Here is a 22023-nt window from a genome sequence, read left to right on the forward strand (position 1 = left end):
GAAGGAAGTGAATGTGCATTTCTTGTAAACGGCATGTTTCCTCATTGTTTTTGGGTCAATCTTCTGCATTTCATTGACTTGAAATCATAGCGTTGCAAAATTCACTAATTTTCATACAAATGCAACATATCTGTTGGAATATTTGTCAAAGTACCCGAAGAAGCCAACAGGGATTTCATTCAGATTTCAATTAAAAGGACCACCGTTTTGGCAAGAATTAAATTAGTAATTCAATCATACACATTAAAAAAAAAATTTTGTATTTGTTTTTAAAATTAATTATATATTTTCTTAAGTAAAAAAAAAATGTCACACTTTTGCAACCAGGCTTGGAATAATTAATCAGACCAAAACAAAATCATATATAGAATAATGATATATAATGCAACTGATGTAATTATGACATTATTCTGAGGTCGGAACACAATGACTGGAATAATTTAACCTTTACATGTAATTCCCCTTCTTTCAATGTGACATTGCTGCATTCAGATGACATTCTGAGCTTGGTTCCCTTTCACGTCTGGTTGATTATACTGTAGGACATTTCTGGTTTGGTTTTTATTGACTCAGCAGATGAAGCATAGTAAGCGTGTTCTTGTGCCAATTGTGTGTGTTGCTTAATAACACAGCAGGCTGCTAACACTGTTCATGCATTTGCTGTTTATTATTTTGGCAACAATACATGTTCTATTTGTGATATATAAATAAAAAGGAGAAAATAGCCATGAGCATGTTAACAGTAAAGATTAGTAAGAGAAATTGGAAATTATGTAAAATTATGGCTCAATATTGCCAACATTTATTAGTAAAATAAATTCTACTTATTGCTGAACGAACTATGACCTAAAACACAAATACAAGGCAGAAGCAACATTAATTGTGAATGTATTACATTTTAAATGGCTTACTTAACTCTTATTTTGTTTACACTATTGGGTAATAGGACTGTAAAGCCATTTAAAGGGGAACTGCACTTTTGGGGAATTTAGCCCATCATTCACAAAAAATTATTTCCCTTTTCTGTGCTTCATAACACCAGTTAATTTGAGCTAGCTTACAATGCTTTCATTGGAATACACTTATTTTCCACATCAAAGCCCTGTGCAGTAATCTAAACCTTTCAGACCTCCCGTTTATTAGCCAAACCATCAAAAAGGACACCAGCTTTCAGAACGCCTCCTTACCCTCAGCTCTTGATAGCTTGGTGGACAAATACCCAAATGTACAAGTCATCCAATGTAAGATTATTCACAGAATACACCACATGAAAGATCAGATCAAATCAATGCAATTATGTGCTTACTGACACTGTACACCAATTCAACAGTTATGCCCCCCCCCCATGTCATCAGTACAATGACATCATCACACTAAAACTACACTGTTTACAGCCCTAGCTGTCGCCAACAAAACAGAAGAGTCCCGCTAAACCGGAAAGTAAGAACTGAAGCTGCCATAACTGGAAGAAGCTGTGATCACGTCCTTTTATTAGAACAAATGGCAACATCAATCAATCAATCAATCCACCACACCCCCTTTCAACAAAATACGCTCCACTTATTCAAAAATGTACTTCTCCAAATTCCTGATCACAACGCCTCTGATTTTTATAGGAAAAAATAAAATGATGACAAGGTATATATGTACATGTATATGTGTCTATATAAGTGTATTCATAGAATGTGTATATGTATGTGTACATATGTACACTACCGCTCAAAAGTTTGGGATCACTTGCAAATGTCTTTGTTTTCCAAAGAAAAGCACATTTTCATGCATTTCACAAACATTTTTATCCATTTCACAAACAATTAAAATGAATCAGATGATTTTCAAAGAACAATTACATTTATTAGAGGCCTACTATCAACATATGCATCAATCTCCTGGTATGGCTGCTAATCCAAGTTCATCTTGGATTTAAAAATCTAAACTAAGACTAAAATCTCTTACCATGCTGTTAACTGCTCCCTTCAGAGAGCAGAATAAACTGGGTCTAACAAGGACAGAAAAACGATGCACAACTGTGCAAGAAGACAAATATCTGAGAGTGTGTAGTTTAAGACAGACTCCTCACAGGTCTTCACCTGGAAGCTGTACTAAATAGTACCCGTCAAACACCAGGGTCAGTATCAACTGTGTTGATACTGGACTTCAGGATGCTGGACTTCATGGCAGGATTGCCAAAAAAAAAGCCATATCTCAAGACTTGACAAAAACATTTCCAAGTGATCCCAAACTTTTGAGCGGTAGTGCATATATGTATATATATTTTTCAATATATTTTTTTTTTTCTCCATTCATTTTATTCATTAATTCCTCAAAATGTTCTATTCTTCAGTATAATCTAAACATATCATACACACAGTTTTATTATTATTTTATATGGTAGGTATAAATTATATATATAAGTTAGTACTACAACTAACTGTGTGTGTGTGTCGACCGATACACATCGCTGGTCAATCAATTGGAGCTCCCCAAACACACACACACATATATATGTGTGTATATATATACGCATATATATATAGTATTATGTAGATACCTATTCACTTTTGGGTGTTTGGTGTAACTTCCACAGTCAACACCTCACAAGCCAGACAGGTCGACTATGGCCTTGATGAAGATGGAGTCGTCTCGCAAATAGGGGCTCTTGGCGGCCAATTTGCCCAGCGGGCAGAAGAGCGGGCAGCCGCTGGCGATGTTCATCTCGCTGCTGGGCCGCTGGAAAGATGTGGAGGTGACATCGGGCCTGAAGGCGTCGATGATGTGCTCCCGGTTGTTCAGGTCCAGGAGCATCAGCGTCACCTGGAGGCAAAACCAGGAAGGGCGGGGTTGTTATTTTACCCCACTTACCCCCCCACTGTCCCCATCCAGAGTATTAAGGTGCTCCTACCTTCTGGCTGAACGGCCACTTAAGCAGCGCGTCGCAGCGTCCCCGCATGACCACAAAGAAGAGCGACAGGTGCGTCCCCCGCCCTGTGCCGTCGCCGTTCAGGTACAGCCGTAGACACATTTTGTAGCCGTACTTGCTGGAATAGAATGCTGTGGACGAGAACACGTGTTCGAGTCTTAAATCATTCAACATGGGTGGAGGGGGCTGGAAAGGGGGCTGCATCCACACGCCAAGACAATCACCACTAAATTTCATCCAAACCATTCCCGACTTTTCCAGTCATTCTGAAAACAAACAGATGAACGCCAGCCCTCTGCTCAGGAGGGCATCATCAATCATCATGCTAGTTTTTACCTGGTGAGAACATCGCAGGGGCTCGACCCGCCACGGCATCGAGCCTGCGGCGCGAGAAGTCCGAGATCTTCCACACAAAGACGCCGTCGTAGGTGCAGAACTGAAGCTCACGCACAAGCTGCTCCGTTTCGGACAGCTGGAAGTCCCTGGTGGCCAGCGCCCTCTCCAGCTGGTTCACCTTGTTGGTCAGGTTCTCGATCTTCTCCTGGTCCAAGCGGTGCTGGTGTGAGAAGGCCTCCAGGGTCACCGAGCTTCGCTCTACCTCGCGGTTTAGCACGCAGGCGATGTTCTCCAAGGCACTCACCTGTGTAGGATTTGGGATAAAAGATCAACTTGATCTTGCATCCTGAGGATTAAATCCACTTTTTGGGACTCACCTTCTTTTCCAAGTCCACCGCCGGCGTGGAGGGTGAAGCCCCCTCCTCAGGAGCCCTGTACAACCCCAAACCCGAGTCTTCCTGCCAGTCGACGTGGCCCTGGGACTCGGCGTGGGGCCCGGCCACGGAGAGAACCATGGGAAGCAGCAGACGCAGGTGATCCATGACGCTGTTGTGCTCGTGGTCGCTCAGTTTGCCATTGTCTGTCTGTGAGTTCATATTAATATCAATCATGGCGGCCATGTTGTTTTTATCATATCATACGGGACAACGTGACTCACCACAAACTTGCAGCCTGCTTGGCTGAAAGGACAGGCGCTCTTGGACCTGGCACAGGACCGACTATGGTCGCTCATCTGAAGGCCAAAACAGATAAAGATCATGTGAGGAAGATTAAAGATTAATCTGTTAATCACTTCATGGGCCCCCGCCTCACCTTTTCTCTTGGAATCTTCTTCTTGCCACATTCTTTGCACTGCAAGGGGAACTTGAGGCACACTTCATCATGGGCCTGCGGAGAAAAGCAACAGTGTGGATATTGGCGTCACCGCCACAGATAAGCGACGGTCCCACCTTGATGTCTTTAAAGTTGAAGGTCAGCTTGCAGTATTTGCAGTTGAGCACCCTGGACTCGCACTCGCGCTCGCTGTGTCGCTCCTTCTCCGAGCGGAGAATGAACGCCTGGCAGGCCTCGCACTGAACCTTCTCGTAGTCGCAGAAGCCTTCGTGCTGGGCCTTAGGATGCACGGAAAGACTGGTCACCAAATAGAGCTCAATAAGTACAATAAAACATTCATATGCTGGAGCCTATCCCAGCTGCCTATTGGCTGAGAGGCGGGGTTCGTCGCCAATAGAAAACCAGTCTTTTTTTTCTTCTTTATTTTGAACATGAAAACATCGAAAGCACAACAAACCAACCAAAATCAATACAAATAAAAATACCTATATGTATATAAACGTACAGTGGTCGAGTGGTTAGCGCACAGACCTCACAGCTAGGAGATCAGGGTTCAATTCCACCCTCTCTGTGTGGAGTTTGCATGTTCTCCCCGTGCATGTGTGGGTTTTCTCCGGGTACTCCGGTTTCCTCCCACATTCCAAAAACATGCTAGGTTAATTGGCCACTCCAAATTGTCCATAGGTATGAATGTGATAGTGAATGGTTGTTTCTCTATATGTGCCCTGTGATTGGCTGGCCACCAGTCCAGGGTGTACCCCGCCTCTCGCCCGAAGAGAGCTGGGATAGGCTCCAGCACCCCCCATGACCCTTGTGAGGAAAAAGCGGTAGAAAATGAATGAATGAATGTTCCAAAGGGAGTGGGAAGAAGTCAAGACTTATCTAGTCCCACCCCCCCAACCACCCAGATTCCAACCTCATCCCAAAAAAACATATATTATTCCTTAAATTCCAGAATAAAAACCCCACATCCAACCTCCCTCACCCAGCTTGAGGCACCCAACTACATGCCAAGAGCAACCAGTTCATTATTAGTCATCCTATCGTACATCGTCCAGTACAAAAGAAAGAAAGTCTGGTGTGCTTGTCAGGTGTGTACCAAATTAGAAGCAGCGTGAGAAATTTCAAGTCTATCCGGCTCATCTATCCGTGTCTGTGATGTTTGTCACTGGGCGTGCACCTTTTGACAAATGTCCACCCTTTTGTGTGCGGGAGTAAAAGTAAAATAGAAACGGTCCTAACGACAGGAGGACACAATGACTTTGTTGCATTGCGTCTCCACGATAAAAACATCCAACCAACTGATCATTGTGACATTTAGCTGAGGAACATGTTGCATCACCTTGTCTTTCGTGGAAGAAATGACGGTTATGATTGCAAAACAGAACCTCAACATTGGAACACACCCACTGTAAATCACAACTGGGGTGATGCTGAGGTTACCTTCATTTGAACAGCAAAGAATGGTAGATATAGTAGATGTGCCAATGTGTTCATGTTGTTAACACTTGTGTAGTTGTTTTGTGTATTTGGGGGCACATAAACAGGGTCATATTGGAAAAGGCTTGCTTGAAAATACGTGAAAATGGCCCTCCGACATACGCACTAGTCAACACTGTACGCCAGGGGTCTCAAACACACGGCCAAATGTGGCCCGCATGACACTAGTTTGAGGCCCCCGCTTGATATGAAAGTTTAATGTTAGTGCGGCCCGCGCAAGTTTGATATGGATGCTGTATAGTATCATGTACCCAGAAAAAAATTATTACGTTTGATTAATGTTCATGTTAAAGGTTAAATAACTGTTAATAGTTATCCTCCCTATCCGTGTGGAAGTGGTAAGTTTTTGTCTATTTAAGTTTAAAGGAAATAACTTGAAGGCTACCGTTTAGGTCGCTAGCTCTCTAGTTTGCGAGTTAGCATGTGTCTCAAGACCCTGCAGTTGCGCAATATGTTGTAAATAAAAAGAGTATAAATGTGACTATAGTCGTGTTTTGTCATGTCTACAGGGCTCTAAAAAATAATTTGTCTACCCACCAACTATATGTAGTTTCTTAAGTTTTTATTATTTTTTATTTATTATGTTTTATCAGAGCTTTTATTGTAGAAAATCGGAACCAAAGCACTGAAAAAGTTTGTATATTTTTCTGTTTTTAATAAATGTGTTTTTTTTTTTTTTTGGAAAACCTGATGCGACCCAGCCTTGCCCAGACCCTAGCTCCAGTGGCCCCCAGGTAAATTGAGTTTGAGACCCCTGCTGTACGCCCAGCATCATGGATAAACCCTACATGTGTTTTGATTTGTTTTTAGCTTTTTGGAATACATTTCTCACCAGAGAGAAACATGTGAGGACAACCATAGAACTGCGGCTGCTCGGTACAATATGGCGTTCAATCCAGGGAGTACCCCGCCTCTCGCCCGGAAATCAGCTGGGATAGGCTCCAGCACATTCTCACGACCCCAGTGAGGATAAGCTAAGCGGCATGGAAGATGGATGTATGTTAAAGACTACTGTGTTGAACTTTCAACTGTCAAGACCTTTGTTATCAGTTATCAGGCCTTGTAGATCATGGAGGCAGCAGTCAAACTGGTCCGGCAGCTGTAGTGCAAGGTCTTTGTCCAAACAGCCAACGAATCAACGGCTGGAATGTGTTGAGGCTAACTAGCAGGTGAGATGTGGATGACAAAGAGCTGCAATGTCAACAAACTTGCTTTTACTGTACATGCTTTCATGTATTAAGTGCGATTAAATGGCGCGCTAGCTTACGGGCAACGAAAACCGCCTATCTCATCTGCAAATGTTGAAGTTATGGAAACGGTTTATGCTTCTAGATAAAAGCATGCATGTTTGTCTGTGTTTCTCCTCTCTTGCCTCCATTTCAGAAGAGGGTTCTATTGTTCTGTTGTTCTAATTTTGTGCAAAATAATGACAATTGCGAATATTTTTTATTGAACTGTTTCAGTCTTCAACAATGAAATCTGAAACCAGAGAAAAATCCGGATTCCAGCACAAGAGGGCGGGGTCAAAAAGGGTAGGCGGGATTAACCCAATCGAAAGCGTGAATCACAAATGACGATCTCTGCCAAGACTGAAGGCGCCCTTGAGCCATCACAGGTAAGTTCAAGTTTCTCACACTTTTTCTGAAATGTCACACGCACAAAATGGATGTGAATCCTTTCCCTTATTTTTAAAAGTGCATTTTCCTAAATATTTCTTGCTCTGCGTCAAGAAATAAAACTGTTTATCGGACAAGATGGCGGCCCATAAACACACAAACTGAGCGACATGCAGAGTAATTGACGCTTTGCTAAGCCGCATTTGCAAAGCCGCATTTGCAAAGCGGCAGTTCCTGTTCTCTCAGGACCTTTTTCCTCTTCAACCGCAACCCACTTCAACCCACAAGGTACAAACACAAGTATTCCCACAATGCAACTACACACAACTACTACAAATTGTGCCCTGGTTAACTCCTAAGCATCTGATTATATCATTAAAACGTTTAATTGACCTTCCATCAACAGGAAAAGTTAGCCTCCAGTTGTTGCCCCCACCCCAAATCCTGGTACTTTCCGAGTGTGTTGTTGTGCCGTGTAATGTGGGACTTTCCACACAGCATACTTTAGTTTCACTTCCTGCTCCCTGCAGCCGCATGAGAGGCCGCATTGTATTGCTGTGACGACTTAGAGTTTGGCTATGCTGAGAATGGCAACTAGCAACACCGGCTTTTGGTGACTGCATCTGGCTCCGAGGTATTCCTGGCGAATTTATTTGATCTTCAAGTAATAACCATGACATAACGTTCCAAATATGAGATATTCCTATGCATGTTAATCCATCCATCCGTTTTGTACCTGGATGCGGGGGCACCACATTGAAAGGTGAATGGATAGAGCAAACCCTTTTGGAGCACCGGGAGTCATTTTTATTGGATAGCCTCATGATAAAAACATTCTAAAAAAATATATATGTTTATATATATATATATATACATACAGTGAAGAAAATAAGTATTTGAACACCCTGCTATTTTGCTATTTCTCCCACTTAGAAATCATGGAGGGGTCTGAAATTTTCATCGTAGGTGCATGTCCACTGTGAGAGAGATAAACTAAAAAGAAAAATCCAGAAATCACAATGCATGATTTTTTAACAATTTATTTGTGTGATACAGCTGCAAATAAGTATTTGAACACCTGAGAAAATGAATGTTAATATTTGGTACAGTAGCCTTTGTTTGCTATTACAGAGGTCAAACGTTTCCTGTAGTTTTTCACCAGGTTTGCACACACTGCAGGAGGGATCTTGGCCCACTCCTCCACACAGATCTTCTCTAGATCAGTCAGGTTTCTGGGCTGTCGCTGAGAAACACGGAGTTTGAGCTCCCTCCAAAGATTTTCGATTGGGTTCAGGTCTGGAGACTGGCTGGGCCATGCTAGAACCTTGATATGCTTCTTACGGAGCCACTCCTTGGTTTTCCTGGCTGTGTGCTTCGGGTCGTTGTCGTGTTGGAAGACCCAGCCACGACCCATCTTCAATGCTCTGACAGAGGGAAGGAGGTTGTTCCCCAAAATCTCACAATACACGGCCCCAGTCATCCTCTCTTTAATGCAGTGCACTCGTCCTGTCCCATGTGCAGAAAAACACCCCCAAAGCATGATGCTACCACCCCCATGCTTCACAGTAGGGATGGTGTTCTTCGGATTGTACTCTTCATTCTTCTTCCTCCAAACACGCTTATTGGAATTATGACCAAAAAGTTCTATTTTGGTCTCATCTGACCATAAAACTTTCTCCCATGACTCCTCTGTATCATCCAAATGGTCATATGCAAACTTAAGACGGGCCTTGACATGTGCTGGTTTAAGCAGGGGAACCTTTCGTGCCATGCATGATTTCACATCATGACGTCTTAGTGTATTACCTACAGTAACCTTGGAAACGGTGGTCCCAGCTCTTTTCAGGTCATTGACCAAGTCCTGTCGTGTAGTTCTGGGCTGATTCCTCACCGTTCTTAGAATCATTGAGACCCCACGAGGTGATATCTTGCATGGGGCTCCACTCCGATTGAGATTGACCGTCATGTTTAGCTTCTTCCATTTTCTAATGATAGCTCCAACAGTGGACCTTTTTTCACCAAGCTGCTTGGTAATTGCTCCGTAGCCCTTTCCAGCCTTGTGGAGGTGTACAATTTTGTCTCTGGTGTCTTTGGACAGCTCTTTGGTCTTCGCCATGTTACAAGTTAAAGTCTTACTGATTGTATGGGGTGGACAGGTGTCTTTATGCAGCTAACGACCTCAAACAGGTGCATCTGATTCAGGATGATACATGGAGTGCAGGTGGACTTCTAATGGGCAGACTAACAGGTCTTTCAGGGTCAGAATTCTAGATGATACACAGGTGTTCAAATACTTATTTGCAGCTGTATCACACAAATAAATTGTTAAAAAATCATGCATTGTGATTTCTGGATTTTTCTTTTTAGTTTATCTCTCTCACAGTGGACATGCACCTACGATGAAAATTTCAGACCCCTCCATGATTTCTAAGTGGGAGAAATAGCAAAATAGCAGGGTGTTCAAATACTTATTTTCTTCACTGTATGTATATATGTATGTCTATAAGCCTCACCCAGAAATACATTTTCAAATGCCATAAAAGCTCCCACCCGAGCCCCGCCTTACCTCATAGTCCTTGATAGATCCAGTCCAGCTGCAGCCCGCGTTCAAACACTTTGCAGGAAGACTCGCGATTTCTCGACCGGCGGCATTGTCCGGAAAAGCCTGGCGCAAAATGAAGACATGCTATCATACATCTTTCATTTTTTAATTATTAGAAATATTGGACAAATGGTCAATGACTGAAGGTTGCAAAGATGTTTTGCTTGATGGCGGCCATGTTTTTCAACCAATCTTCCTCAGACTTTACAGACATATACAATGGGTCAGTCCCCTAAAGGTGGGCACCAAATTTCATGTTGATTCGAGTGAACCCCCTAAAGTGGGGGCGCCCAGACTTTTTCCACTGAGGGCTGCATACTGAAAAATCAAAGAATGGATGAGCCACTTTGATATTTACATTTTGTAAATCACCCCATGTAGATATGCCACAAAGAAATATAATGTATATTTACATTTAAATAACTAATTAAACTGTTTTTCTTGAATTATTTATATTTCCAGGCCTTTTATTCATTTCAAGCTTACCTCACTTATATTGAGGATAGAAGTCGGCTCTTCATATATTTTCTCCTGGCGGCAGGCCTCACACGGCTTTGGACCGGAACTGACAGAACAGCAGCAAATGAGATTGACATTTTAAGGTTAAAAACAACAAAAGCTACCAGCTAAAAATGTGCTATAGAGCGACGTTTTCCATCAGAACCGCTAAACAGAAAACAGAAGTTTTTGCAGCAGGTTGGATGTGCAAAGAGACTCAGAAATTGCGTGTGAATGCTGAGAGTTGTCAAAGAAAGAAGATTAAAGCGGTTAATACAGCTTTAGTATCTGATCTGTTTTTCGTTTTCTGTTAAGTCTAGATCTTGTAATGTAGTCTGAGGCCCATCCTTCTGACAACACTAAATTACAGGCCATAAAACACTACGCACACACCTGCAGGTTAACCCATGAGCAATTATCGCCAAGGGACTTTTGGAGGAAATATGAGGAGACAAGACAATGCCTGACATATGAGTAAACATCTCCACTTAATTAATTACTCGCCAAATCTGCAATAGTCTACAAGTCTTGTTCTGGTGCTTTCATGCCATACCAATCCTTATGTTCTGTGATGCATTCAAGTCCAAAAAGAGTGAAAAAGGAAGTAAACACCTTTAACACGAGTCAACATAAGAGCAACATCCTTGTGACTCTGACCTCAGACAAGAGTCCAGTCATGCGACGGATGAGTCTGCATAACTCACAAGAGAGTTGAGTGTAACAAGAAAATCCCCACAAAGGACAGGAAGAAGCATGTCTGATCAGAAGGCTACAGTGAAGCATTCGGGGGCAAAAGGGCTTTACACGTCACACGTCAGAGGACCTCCATGTCTACCTGGTGAGCTGCTTGAAGCAGTGGACACAGAAGCGGTGGCCGCACTGAGCCTGAACCGGCTTCCTCAGGACCTGGAGACACTGCTGACATTTGTATTTATTCTCCATGGGCACTGACAGCACACTGAGGGGGATCCCTGGTAAAGAGTTGGGGCAGTCCAACCACACTCGGGCCATTCTTTTCCATTAAAGTGCTGCTTTATCTTCTGTCCGTGTCTCTGTTAAAAACAGATTAGAAAATCTTTATGAAGGCGGGCGGGCACATCACCAATTCACCAATAAGAACCGGAACATTATATGTTGGACTGGAAGTGTGTTTTAGTAGCTTTGAGAAAATCAGTCCAATCAAGTACAAGTCAAGACATGCTGTTTTTTGTGGTGGAAAACAGACACTTTTTGCATAAATTAAGCATTTTCCAGTGTCAACATGACAAAAATATGACATATATATACAGTAGATGCATTCAGTGACATTGATGAAATGTAGTATTTTACACTGGTCAAGTGTTCTTGCATTCTAAACTGAAAACCTGAAGGAAATACATCCATAAGAACCGGAACACAGACGTCCAATAATATTGTACTGGAGATGTGTTTTTAGTAGCTTTCATAAGTGCGAGAAAATCAGTCCAATCAAGTACAAGTCAAGACATGCTGTTATTTGTGGTGGAAAACAGACACTTTTTGCCTAAATTAAGTATTTTCCAGTGTCAACATGACAAAAATATGACGTATATACAGTAGATACATTCAGTGACATTGATGAAATGTAGTATTTTACACTGGTCAAATGGTCTCGCATTCTAAACCGAAAACCTGAAGGAAATGCATGCTTATGCGATCATGTATCAGATTGGTGTAGGTGATACCAGCCCGAGTTTTATGTCATGAAAGCCGAAAGTCCAAAGGTGGCAGCTTCAGACCACCCTCTCTTTTTAAAGTGGCGCAACCAAGTGAGGTAGATGATGGATTTAGTTAAGTGTGGTGCTCATTGACAGGCTCTAGGGACACAGAATATGATTATATTACATTCAGGCTAATATGTGCATAGGCAGCTAACTAGTTATGCTGTTTGTTGACATCATAGCCATCTGATTGGATATTTACTTTGTTACATTATTAACCCCCGTCTATGAGCTTGTCTTATATCAACTTATTTATTTCAACAAGATGTTCTGAACTCCTGTTTCAATGTGTCGCTCAACTCCCCCGTAGCTGATGTCATGCTGTACTTGTACTTGTGTTGCAATGTACTGCACAGCAAGGTACCTGGTTGGGAATGAGTCAACAGCACCCCTGCTGGCTACAGCCAAGCACTGCAGTACATTCAGGGCAACCTTCAGCTTCTCCCATTATCATGCCCATCCCTAGTTGGTGTGGCTGTTATTAGCATTATTAGCATTATTTGTTTTGTTTTGTCACACAATGACTTTTAGCACACCAGCTGGCTCTGGTGTCGAAATATGTAATGCATTCATAGCATGTGAAATGTGCTGAGAATGCAATTTCAAAAGATCTTATCTTGTCTGATGTCGTGTGATTAATAGATGATGATAAATGTGGAAAGCGGTCAAATGTCGCTTGCGTGCCGCCATCTAGTGTGTACTACAGTGTACTATGTAGTAGAGTCCACTGCATTTACACTTGCCATTGGCCAACCCACATCAAAGTCACGAGGAAATAAAAATGCACAATTTTTGCATGTTTTGTGTCAGGGTGTCATGTGGCGAAATAGTGTTGTACATAATATTGTAAAAACAGGATGTTCATAGTTGCAGTTTAGTGCATAAAAATGAAGCAACCAAGGATGCTAAGCAATAATTGAAGAGCAAAAGGTTTCACACATAATAGAAGACTACAGTGGGAATTTACCCTATTGACTTGGGTCAACTAAACCCAGGTGCTAAATGGGTTTTTGTTGGTCTTTCACAAGGTCTCTTTCATAAATCCCAACAAGGGGAAGCTGGATTAGGAGGAAATAAAACAATGAAAAGTTACAATGGTACAAAGATCCTTGTCAGCGGTTTCTAATTTTCTGTTTCATTCGAAAGCCTCCAGTGCAGTGTCTCACCCGAACACACCACAATAATGTACATTAAATTACATTAAATTAAATGGCATCTTAATGATCAAATCTGCTGTAGATTTTGAAGGCTGACTTTCCATTGGATCAGAATTCTCCCATGGCAATTAATTACAGACTAGTAGATACATGTATCAGCAATAAGTCATACAAATGGTAGTCATATTGTTGGTATGACCACCAAAAAGTCATACAAATGCCAAGGTTACAGGTCAATAACGTTAATATGTTTGCATGATTAGCCATGTGTTTGTATAGTGACAAACAATCCTGTTGTTGCCAGGTGCAGCCAGATAGTACACAACTATAAGGAGCTGTTCTCAATCTCATTGTACATGTATATAGTGACAATAAAGGCATTCTATTCTATTCTGTTCTATTCTATTATACTCTAACTGCCACAGCCAGAGGGGAAAATGCGTAATCCAGTGAACATCAGCCATTTAATCAAGTAAACTTGCATCAACCAGCACCCTCCCCAAGACAACCGATGGTAGCTAACCAACACAAACGACATAGGAGTCGAATTCCACTAGAATGTGGTGCAAATTTTGAGAAAAAGAAAAACAATGCTAACTAGTTATGCTGTTTGTTGGTAGGTATTTCGTAGGAAACCTGCCCCAAGTCACAAAGTAACTTAAACACAAGTATCCCCTCCTTTTAGTCTCCTTTGTGCGTCTGTCCGTGTGAAACAAAAAATAACACTACTTACCCGGGCTGTCTGAGTGGCCCTTTTTAAACCCAACCCCGATTATTTGAGTTAGCTCACCGTCTTCAGGTCCCACCCATTTACGCTGCGTCATATCAACTAGTCTTGATTTTTTTGCTTTTCCTTTTTCCAGTGTTGAGTTGATATGTTGTTGTGTTTTTATCCTCTAATGTCTCCCTGAAGAGCCACACGTCGTCGTTGCGTAAATGAAACTTTGTGACGTCATACACCAACTTCGGTTAGTACACGTTAATACACGTTCCTGTTTTATTTTTGATTTTTATTCACCACGGTGGGTGAAAGGTTCTCTGGGCACTAAACTATTAAACAAAAAGCTAACATACACATTCATGCTTGAGTCGCCGCAGCAGGTAAACGAAAGTGCGTATGCATAAGCAAAAATAGGACAGTATAACTTTAAAAAATATGCAGCTGGTTCTTTAAGCATGCGCCACATTAAAACGCATGCGCATTGCGCACTCACGTCTGGGATGTCGCGGTTGCTGTCTGAACGCTTGAGCTCAGGATCTGCTTTAGTGGTAACGGCTGGAAGGAGTTTGTTGCTGAAGTGTAAGATTAAGACATCTTAAAGGTGTTTTAGAACGACATTGATGTTTTAAAGACTTTATATAAAAGTCGAAGTATTGCGAGGTTGTGTCACGGGGAAAACAGGACATCACATTATTGTACATGCTACTAGCATGATGCTAGTGGCTGTTTACGGATCATCTGCAGTAACGGTCACCTTCAGCTTGTACTTTGTTTTCCTATGTTATGCAGTAAGACAATTTATTAAGACAATTGACTGCACTAGGAAATTTCCCTCAACGTCAAAATGAGCTGTATTTACCAGTCTGCACACTGCTCAACATTTCCGTTTTTAATGTTCCATTGTAGTCTGGAATGAAAGAATGCACAACATGTATTATATGTTGTGGTAATGGTGACCACCGGCTTGAATCAGACTCGTTAGTAATAAAGTAATAAACATGTGGCTAGTGGAATACACAGTATTATCTCATCCAGGTAGCCACTTTTTGACAGTTCACACTTAAGGAATTTTTTTTCAGTGGAAATTATATTTTTTAGAAACTATTGCAGAAGGGTTTTTCCCCTTAGTAGTTCTGGCGTAGATTCGATTTTCATTTTGGGTCCTTATCTTGCTGTAGGGTGAACCCCTGACCAACTAGGCATATTCCAGAGGGTGCTGGGTAATCCTCGGGTAGCCCCCCTGCACAGTGATGCTAAACTTTTGTAGTGTATATGTGTAACATTTACTGATGGTGTTGTTGACTTTTGTCTCTTCAGTTTGTGAGGTCTCGCTGATAAATAACCGAAGCAAGTTCACCAGACACAGTAATTACAATGAAGGACTATATCCCGGCCACATCCCCACCACTCCGGTTCAGAAGACCTTGCTGGCGGTTGGCTCAGGTGTCGCCGCCATCCAGAATCCCTATCGGCATGGTGAGACTGCGACTACATTTTCTCTGCAAGTGAGGCGATAACCGAGAAAAGAAAGTCAAACGAGGGCTGGTTATTAGTCATCCTTAAACTTTCGGTTTACCCATGTCGCAGGTGTCAGATCTCACACTTAGCTGCAGCAGGTGTTTGATCTCTTTTACTTTACTTTTGACTGTGAAAACTAAATTCATGTGCACAACTGTCCCAGGAAGCAGCAGTTTTCACTTTGTCATTTTAGGTTTTGTTTCTCTGTAAGGTTTTGTTTCTTTCCCATTGTTTTGTGTCCGCAATTAAAAATCCATGCTGGTCTAGGACAAACCAAATTGTAAGAAAATTAACTTAAAGTTAAAAAATGAAAAATATAATCTCAAATGTGTCTAGAAATGAAACTGACAATGTCAGTATAGTATAGTGTTGATGGTATTGATTTTGCAGTGTTACGTAGTCAAAAAAACTCCCTTGCAGATATGGTGGCAGTGCTCGGAGAGACAACAGGATACCTGGCCTTGTTAAACCTCAGGTACCGGATGAGAAATGACCCTGAGGGATACGCGGTCCTCACGTAAGCCGCCATCACACAGAGCATCATCTCATCGCCATGTCTCTTTCACTTTTGCATCGTTGAACTCTCTCCAGAGAGAGGCCAAGAATCCGTTTGTCGACACTGGATTTGAGACAGATGGCCTCGCTACCCGAGGGGTCCTTCGGACGAGAATACCTCCGTTTTCTGGAGGACAACGTGAGTGGTTCTCAGTATGAACAAAAGCTACAGATTTTGACAGCTTCACTAATTTTTTGTTTCCTTTTCAGAGTGTGACTCCTGACTCGAGGGCAGATGTGAAGTTTGTGGACAACGAGGAGCTAGCTTATGTCATGCAGAGATACAGAGAGGTCCACGACTTGCTGCACACTTTACTGGGCATGCCCACCAACATGCTCGGTGAGACAGGCTTCACGATCCCGTACTGACCCGACTGTAAGACTCAACTGAACCAGATGGGGCATCTTATATTCAGGGTTGTCAGGTGTATACGTACTGTACATGCAAAATAACAGGGAGCATCAAACAACTTCTTCCCACGCGAGTCAGCTTTTCCTCCTAGCACTCACACAAGATGTGCTGGAAAAGCTTGTTAAACAAAAGAGGAGCTAGGATGGTCATTTTAAGGTAATGGTTATGAATGAAGCAGATTCCCCAAATAACTAACGAGCAGCTAAGGCATGATATTCTTTATTGCAATCTACCAGTCATTTCACTGATATTGCATTTATATTTTGTCCTATTTAAAAATGAAAATTGTCAATACAGTATTTATTCTGAACAGATTGCTCAGTTTAAACACACCGTTGTTATTTTCTCAGGTGAAGTGGCTGTTAAATGGTTTGAAGCCGCTCAGACAGGGATCCCCATGTGCGCCCTCGGAGCGCTGTTGGGCCCACTTCGGCTAAACCCAAGGTAAAACATCAGTCATACTGGGAATTCATTTATTCGTGCTACATCATCTTATCATCATATTGATGTTCTGTTTGTTTAGTCGCCTGCAGTCACTGGTCACATCTTTGGGCCCCTGGGCCGTGCAGAATGGCCGACGGGCCCGTTGCGTCCTCAGCATCTTCTATGAGAGACGATGGGAGCAGAGCCTAGAGGACCTGAGGCAAGAGCTCAACATCGAGCCTCCTCCTACATTATATAATCAATCATCTAAATCCTGACAGTCTCTTCATGCACGTGGGAAAAACATTTTGCATGGACTGAATGCACATGGTGGGAATGAATGGAAAAAATCTTACTGTGATCAACTGTATTCTATGTATATTTATTATATTCATATTTTCTAAAACATAAATCTATTTTACCTCTTACCACAGTTAACGTTCATTGGTTTATCTTTGTAAAGCAACCTAGTTTCTAGATTGTACTCCTATTCCCTTGGAAGTACTGCCCCCTTGTGGTTGTATCAGTCTCTAAAAGCCTTTGGCACCTCGGGGCGACAAAAAGCTGTAGACAATTACTCATTTACTGGACAGAAAATGATTTGGACGACTTTTTCGACAAACTGTTTTTATCTGGATAGTAACAAAACATTTCAGTCAAAGGTATTCAATTATAGTACGATCAACATGTAATTTAAATGCACAGTACTAAAAAATGGCATAGAAAATGTCCTGCTAGGTTTTGTCAGTGTAGTATGGTGATGCTTCGGTCTGTCACAGCAAAGGCCGGCAGCAAGGGGGCGCTAAAGTGATTTGTTACAGCGTACAAAACAGCACTGGACTCTGGCTCGTAAAACAACAGGGTTTGACTGCGCCAGTCCAGCAAGACACCCACCTTCTGGGGTTTGACCACCACCTGCAGCGGCACCTTCTTCCCCTGGTGATAGAACGCATACTCGCCGTCGTAGTGGCACAGCACCCACGACTGCTCGTTATGTCCGAGCCGAGCATCGTCTCCGGAGCCTTTGCGCTGCAGGCTGGCGTAGCAGACCCCCACCTTAAAGGCGGCACTCTGACCCACATCCAGCACCCAGCTGTGGCAACCAGAGGACATGGATAGCGAGCCCATGGCGTTAGGCCAGTTGTCGAAGCGTGCTGGGTCGTAGGGAAGCGGCTGGCGGCGTTTTTTATGGAGAAAGGTCAGAGTGCAGTGGTCATCAGAGAGCGACAGGAGGGGACTTACTGTGCACGCGTCAAACTTTAAAGAAGGTGAACCATAAGCTGCAAACAAAGTCGGGTCAGTAAGTATTCTACTTGAAAATGACTCAGTCTGATAATGGCTAACCATTTGGTCCCTGCAGCATGGCGATGGCCCACAGTCCTCTCAGAAGCTTGCTGTCAGTGCAACCTGGCCTCAGGTTAAGCTGCTCAGTGTCACACGGCTCACCCAAACCCTCCGCCTCCTCCACTCTACAGGCCACACGGGGAAAAAGGTAAGAACTGCATTCAGTATACAGTGGACCGGTCTATCAAGGCCACAAGAGTGGTATTTTTCTGTAAATTCTCAAAGTAATTAAGAGCCGGCAACCTCCTGATTTATTTCTCTTCGTGAACTGTAGGAGAGATTCAAGTATCATAAGTGGTCAGCATCCAGCAGCAGCAATACAACATTGGTTGTGTTTTCAACCTTGTGCCTCTTTCCAGTTCTCGCCTGCTTCTGACTAATGGAGTATCCTCAGGCTGCTTAGGTACAGTCGTATGAAAAAGTATGTGGTATGAACCTTTTGGAATTTCTCACATTTCTGCATAAAATCACCATCAAATGTGATCTGATCTTTGTCAAAATCACACAGATGAAAAAAAACAGTGTCTGCTTTAACTAAAACCACCCGAACATTTATAGGTTTTCATATTTTAATGTATGAAATATGAAAACAGAGTCTGCTTTAACTAAAACCACCCGAACATTTATAGGTTTTCATATTTTAATGTATAAAATATGAAAACCTATAAATGTTTGGGTGGTTTTAGTTAAAGCAGACATATTTTAATGATCAAATGTGATCTGATCTTTGTCAAAATCACACAGATGAAAAAACAGTGTCTGCTTTAACTAAAACCACCCGAACATTTATAGGTTTTCGTATTTTAATGTATAAAATATGAAAACAGTGTCTGCTTGAACTAAAACCACCCGAACATTTATAGGTTTTCATATTTGAATGTATAAAATATAAAAACCTATAAATGTTTGGGTGGTTTTAGCAGACGCTGTTTTTTCATCTGTGTGAGTTTGACAAAGATCAGATCACATTTGATGGCGATTTTATGCAGAAATGTGAGAAATTCCAAAAGGTTCAGATACTTTTTCATACCACTGTACATAAACAACCCAGCTATATTTAGAACATTTACGGTGCATTCAATTGGCTCATTTGATTGGAAAAACATCAGAAGATGGATGTACCCATTGCAGTCTCAGCCTGGACATGGCAGTAGCAAAGGTGTACCTACTTTTCTGACCAATGATTGTAAAGATGGAGGTCATGTCATTAATTACCTTTCAGCAATCTCCGGAATGCTCGTCTACAAGAGGAAGACGGGAAGCATAGAGTTAATAGATCATTCCCGCATAGATCATTCCACACATTTCTCTCACCACCAGCTGTGCATCCGGAGAGTGCGTCAGGGTGTGCACCAGGCGTGAGCGTGTGCGTGTCAGACCAGCCAGCGCTTGGCTCCAGTGAGCCTTCTGTGTGAGGAGGCACTGCTCCACACGCTCCTCTTCCCGTTGTATCTCCTCCAGCAGGCGCTGCTCCTCCTCTTCCAGGGCCTCGCGGGCAGCGCTTACCTGGGCCACCACCTGCTCCCTCGCCATGCACGCCGCCACCTAGGTGGAGAGGGAAGTATGTCAGTTTGTTGTCGCAGTAAATGACTGATTTGAACTTCATGCATTCATTCACACCAGACCTTGGTGAGCTGGAGCCAATCCCAGCTTGACTTTGGGTGACAGGTGTGATACAGTTACAAAGTAACAGCTCTTATAACACTAGCCTGCTTTATTTCCATATAACTGACCCATTTTGGAGTCACCTTTTATTAAAAGTGTTTGGCCACCACTACATTTATTACCTCCGCCAAGGTTATGTTTCTTTGTGTTCAGAATAACTTAAAAAGTTCTGCATGGATTTGGATTAAAATGTCAGGATTTGTCGCAAATGGAAAAACTTTGGAAAAAAATTGGGGTTTTTCCGAATCACCGTCTGCATCCAGGAATTTTTTTAACATTGCGAGATAGGACCATTTTTTGGCATTTGTGCATATGACTCCACAAAAAATGGTCAGAGCACTTGGGGGGAAAAATACAGGACAGGTTCTACAGGACTGGTGCTACAAAATATAAATGATCCAGATAATAGCATAATTCCGGATACTCCAGAATAGGGGACCTTTTGAATTTTCATCATAGGAAGACAACAAATGAAGCTATAAACATGGAACAATCACCATTATACACAGTATAGCCAAGACACTGGAATCTGGAGTATGCCAACGGATTTCTTGTATCTTCAAAAGCTATGAAGCTTGAAGAAAACTGCCATTACAGAAAATGTGATTTTTGTGAATACTGAACTAATACTGAAATCATTATGAAGTCAATTGCTAATTGAAAGTTTTCATGGTCACTGAATCCAAATATGCAGATAAAATAAATGTAGGACTAACATTCATTCATTCATTCATTTTCTACCGCTTATCCTCACAAGGGTCGCAGGGGGTGCTGGAGCCCAACCCAGCTGTCTTCGGGCGAGAGGCGGGGTACACCCTGGACTGGTGGCCAGCCAATCACAGGGCACAAGAACTAACATTTATGGTGTAAATCACAATATGGGGGGGCTGTCTGGGTGCTTTTTTTTTACTTGTCTTATCCTATTTGGATTGCTCAAAGGTCAACCATAACTAGCTATGACCTCCTGAAAATGTCTCCAACCTGAAGTTTGTGCTCCTTGCTCCTAAGCGTCTGCTCGATGAACCTTTCCATCCTCAGCGCCTGCAGTTGCATTTTCTCACATGCATCCACCAGTTGATTCTAAGGGGGGGTGCAGAGGGAAAAAAATGAGAACCGGCTGGAAATACAACAAGAAAATCCTGTCTTGGAGAGGAATCAGACTGGGGATTAAAAAAAAAACTTTGATAAACAATGTCAGACCCTTTAAAGCGATTTAGGGTGTGTAAACAAGAAGTACCACGCCATCCTCTGCTGGGTTTCATAGCTGCTTTGGTATGTGTTGATATTTTTACAGTAAAATAACACACAGTACATATATTTGCATAATACATGTACAGAAGAAGATTATCATAAGATGGAAGGTATTAATGATGCAGTTTATTTACAGCATTTGAAATTAGTAGAGCGTATTCTGACATATACCAAAAGAAAAAAAGATGCACACAGTATTGTTGACAAGCTTAGTAGTATTTTTTGATATAATATTTGTAAGTAAGTGGAGCATATTAAGTGAAATACTCAATCAAATTGCATCTAATGATACCTTACCAGGTAAGCTAACGTATACCAAGTACGTTGGGTTACTGTGGAAAATGACCTTGAAGCATACGTATAGGTGTGGAAAGGAAAGTCCCTTACCCGAACTGCGGTGACTCTGGCAGCCAGAGGGGTCACTGAGTGTCCGTGGCAGGACCCTACACTGGCGCAGTGAGAGCAAATCAGCTTCAACTCGGTACCACAGAACCAGTCCAACTCGGATTCGTGCTCCACACATGTTTCGCACTCCACGGAGAATATCCCGGACTCTGTGTCGGAAGTAGTGGTGGGAGACAGGGCGGCTGCGGGTGCTTTTTTCCCACCGAGACTTAGCTTCTGTCCCACCGCGGTGTCCTCTTCCGGACCCCCGCTTCTGAGTGCGGAGAAGATGGGCTGCTCCGCACTCATATCCTCGTTACTCAAGACCCCTTCCACGCCGTCGTCCGGTGTGTACAAATCGCAGTTCGTTCGCGCCTCCGTCATGGCACCAGCAGGTGCACCCAAGGCGAGCTGGATCCGCACTTGCGCTGTATAACACAGGTGTAACAGGTGAGCGGAAGCCGGAAGTAACAAGACAGGCGTCAGCACTAATGCTAAGGCTGGTTTGTTTACACAGCTAGTCTTACATCTTAAGCTGTAATACATCT

At 42.5% G+C, this 22023-nt stretch overlaps 3 protein-coding genes across 10 annotated transcripts; 1 reads left to right on the forward strand and 2 right to left on the reverse strand.

The window, feature by feature from the left end:
* Window positions 1-288: 288 nt before the first annotated feature.
* Window positions 289-14284, reverse strand: traf2b (Tnf receptor-associated factor 2b). 7 transcript variants are annotated; one of them, XM_058057258.1, is made up of 12 exons: window positions 13993-14283; window positions 13013-13103; window positions 11142-11358; window positions 10295-10373; window positions 9773-9871; window positions 4207-4368; window positions 4070-4144; window positions 3915-3989; window positions 3634-3840; window positions 3257-3560; window positions 2903-3051; window positions 289-2814 (listed from the first exon to the last, which is right to left on the reverse strand). In XM_058057258.1, exons 3-12 carry the CDS (start codon window positions 11315-11317, stop codon window positions 2596-2598), a joined length of 1545 nt encoding a protein of 514 aa, XP_057913241.1. In that variant the 5' UTR covers window positions 11318-11358; window positions 13013-13103; window positions 13993-14283; the 3' UTR covers window positions 289-2595. The 7 variants fall into 7 exon arrangements, with proteins under 7 accessions (XP_057913241.1, XP_057913232.1, XP_057913200.1 ...); XM_058057249.1 differs by having other exon boundaries at window positions 13936-14283; XM_058057217.1 differs by having other exon boundaries at window positions 13801-14283.
* A 105-nt stretch (window positions 14285-14389) lies between these two features.
* Window positions 14390-17475, forward strand: coq4 (coenzyme Q4 homolog (S. cerevisiae)). Its single transcript, XM_058057290.1, has 7 exons — window positions 14390-14502; window positions 15241-15399; window positions 15862-15958; window positions 16033-16135; window positions 16207-16336; window positions 16759-16852; window positions 16932-17475. The coding sequence occupies exons 1-7, from the start codon at window positions 14424-14426 to the stop codon at window positions 17107-17109; spliced, it is 840 nt and encodes a 279-aa protein (XP_057913273.1). The 5' UTR covers window positions 14390-14423; the 3' UTR covers window positions 17110-17475.
* On the reverse strand, window positions 17333-21917 carry bspry (B-box and SPRY domain containing). Of its 2 annotated transcripts, XM_058057279.1 has the most exons (7): window positions 21479-21917; window positions 20822-20920; window positions 19490-19720; window positions 19391-19416; window positions 18176-18300; window positions 18074-18111; window positions 17333-18004 (listed from the first exon to the last, which is right to left on the reverse strand). In XM_058057279.1, exons 1-7 carry the CDS (start codon window positions 21857-21859, stop codon window positions 17576-17578), a joined length of 1329 nt encoding a protein of 442 aa, XP_057913262.1. In that variant the 5' UTR covers window positions 21860-21917; the 3' UTR covers window positions 17333-17575. The 2 variants fall into 2 exon arrangements, with proteins under 2 accessions (XP_057913262.1, XP_057913253.1); XM_058057270.1 differs by having other exon boundaries at window positions 17333-18111.
* Between the last annotated feature and the right edge of the window lie 106 nt (window positions 21918-22023).

This window comes from Doryrhamphus excisus, chromosome 2 (genome assembly GCF_030265055.1).
Source record: "Doryrhamphus excisus isolate RoL2022-K1 chromosome 2, RoL_Dexc_1.0, whole genome shotgun sequence".
Lineage (NCBI taxonomy): Eukaryota > Metazoa > Chordata > Actinopteri > Syngnathiformes > Syngnathidae > Doryrhamphus > Doryrhamphus excisus.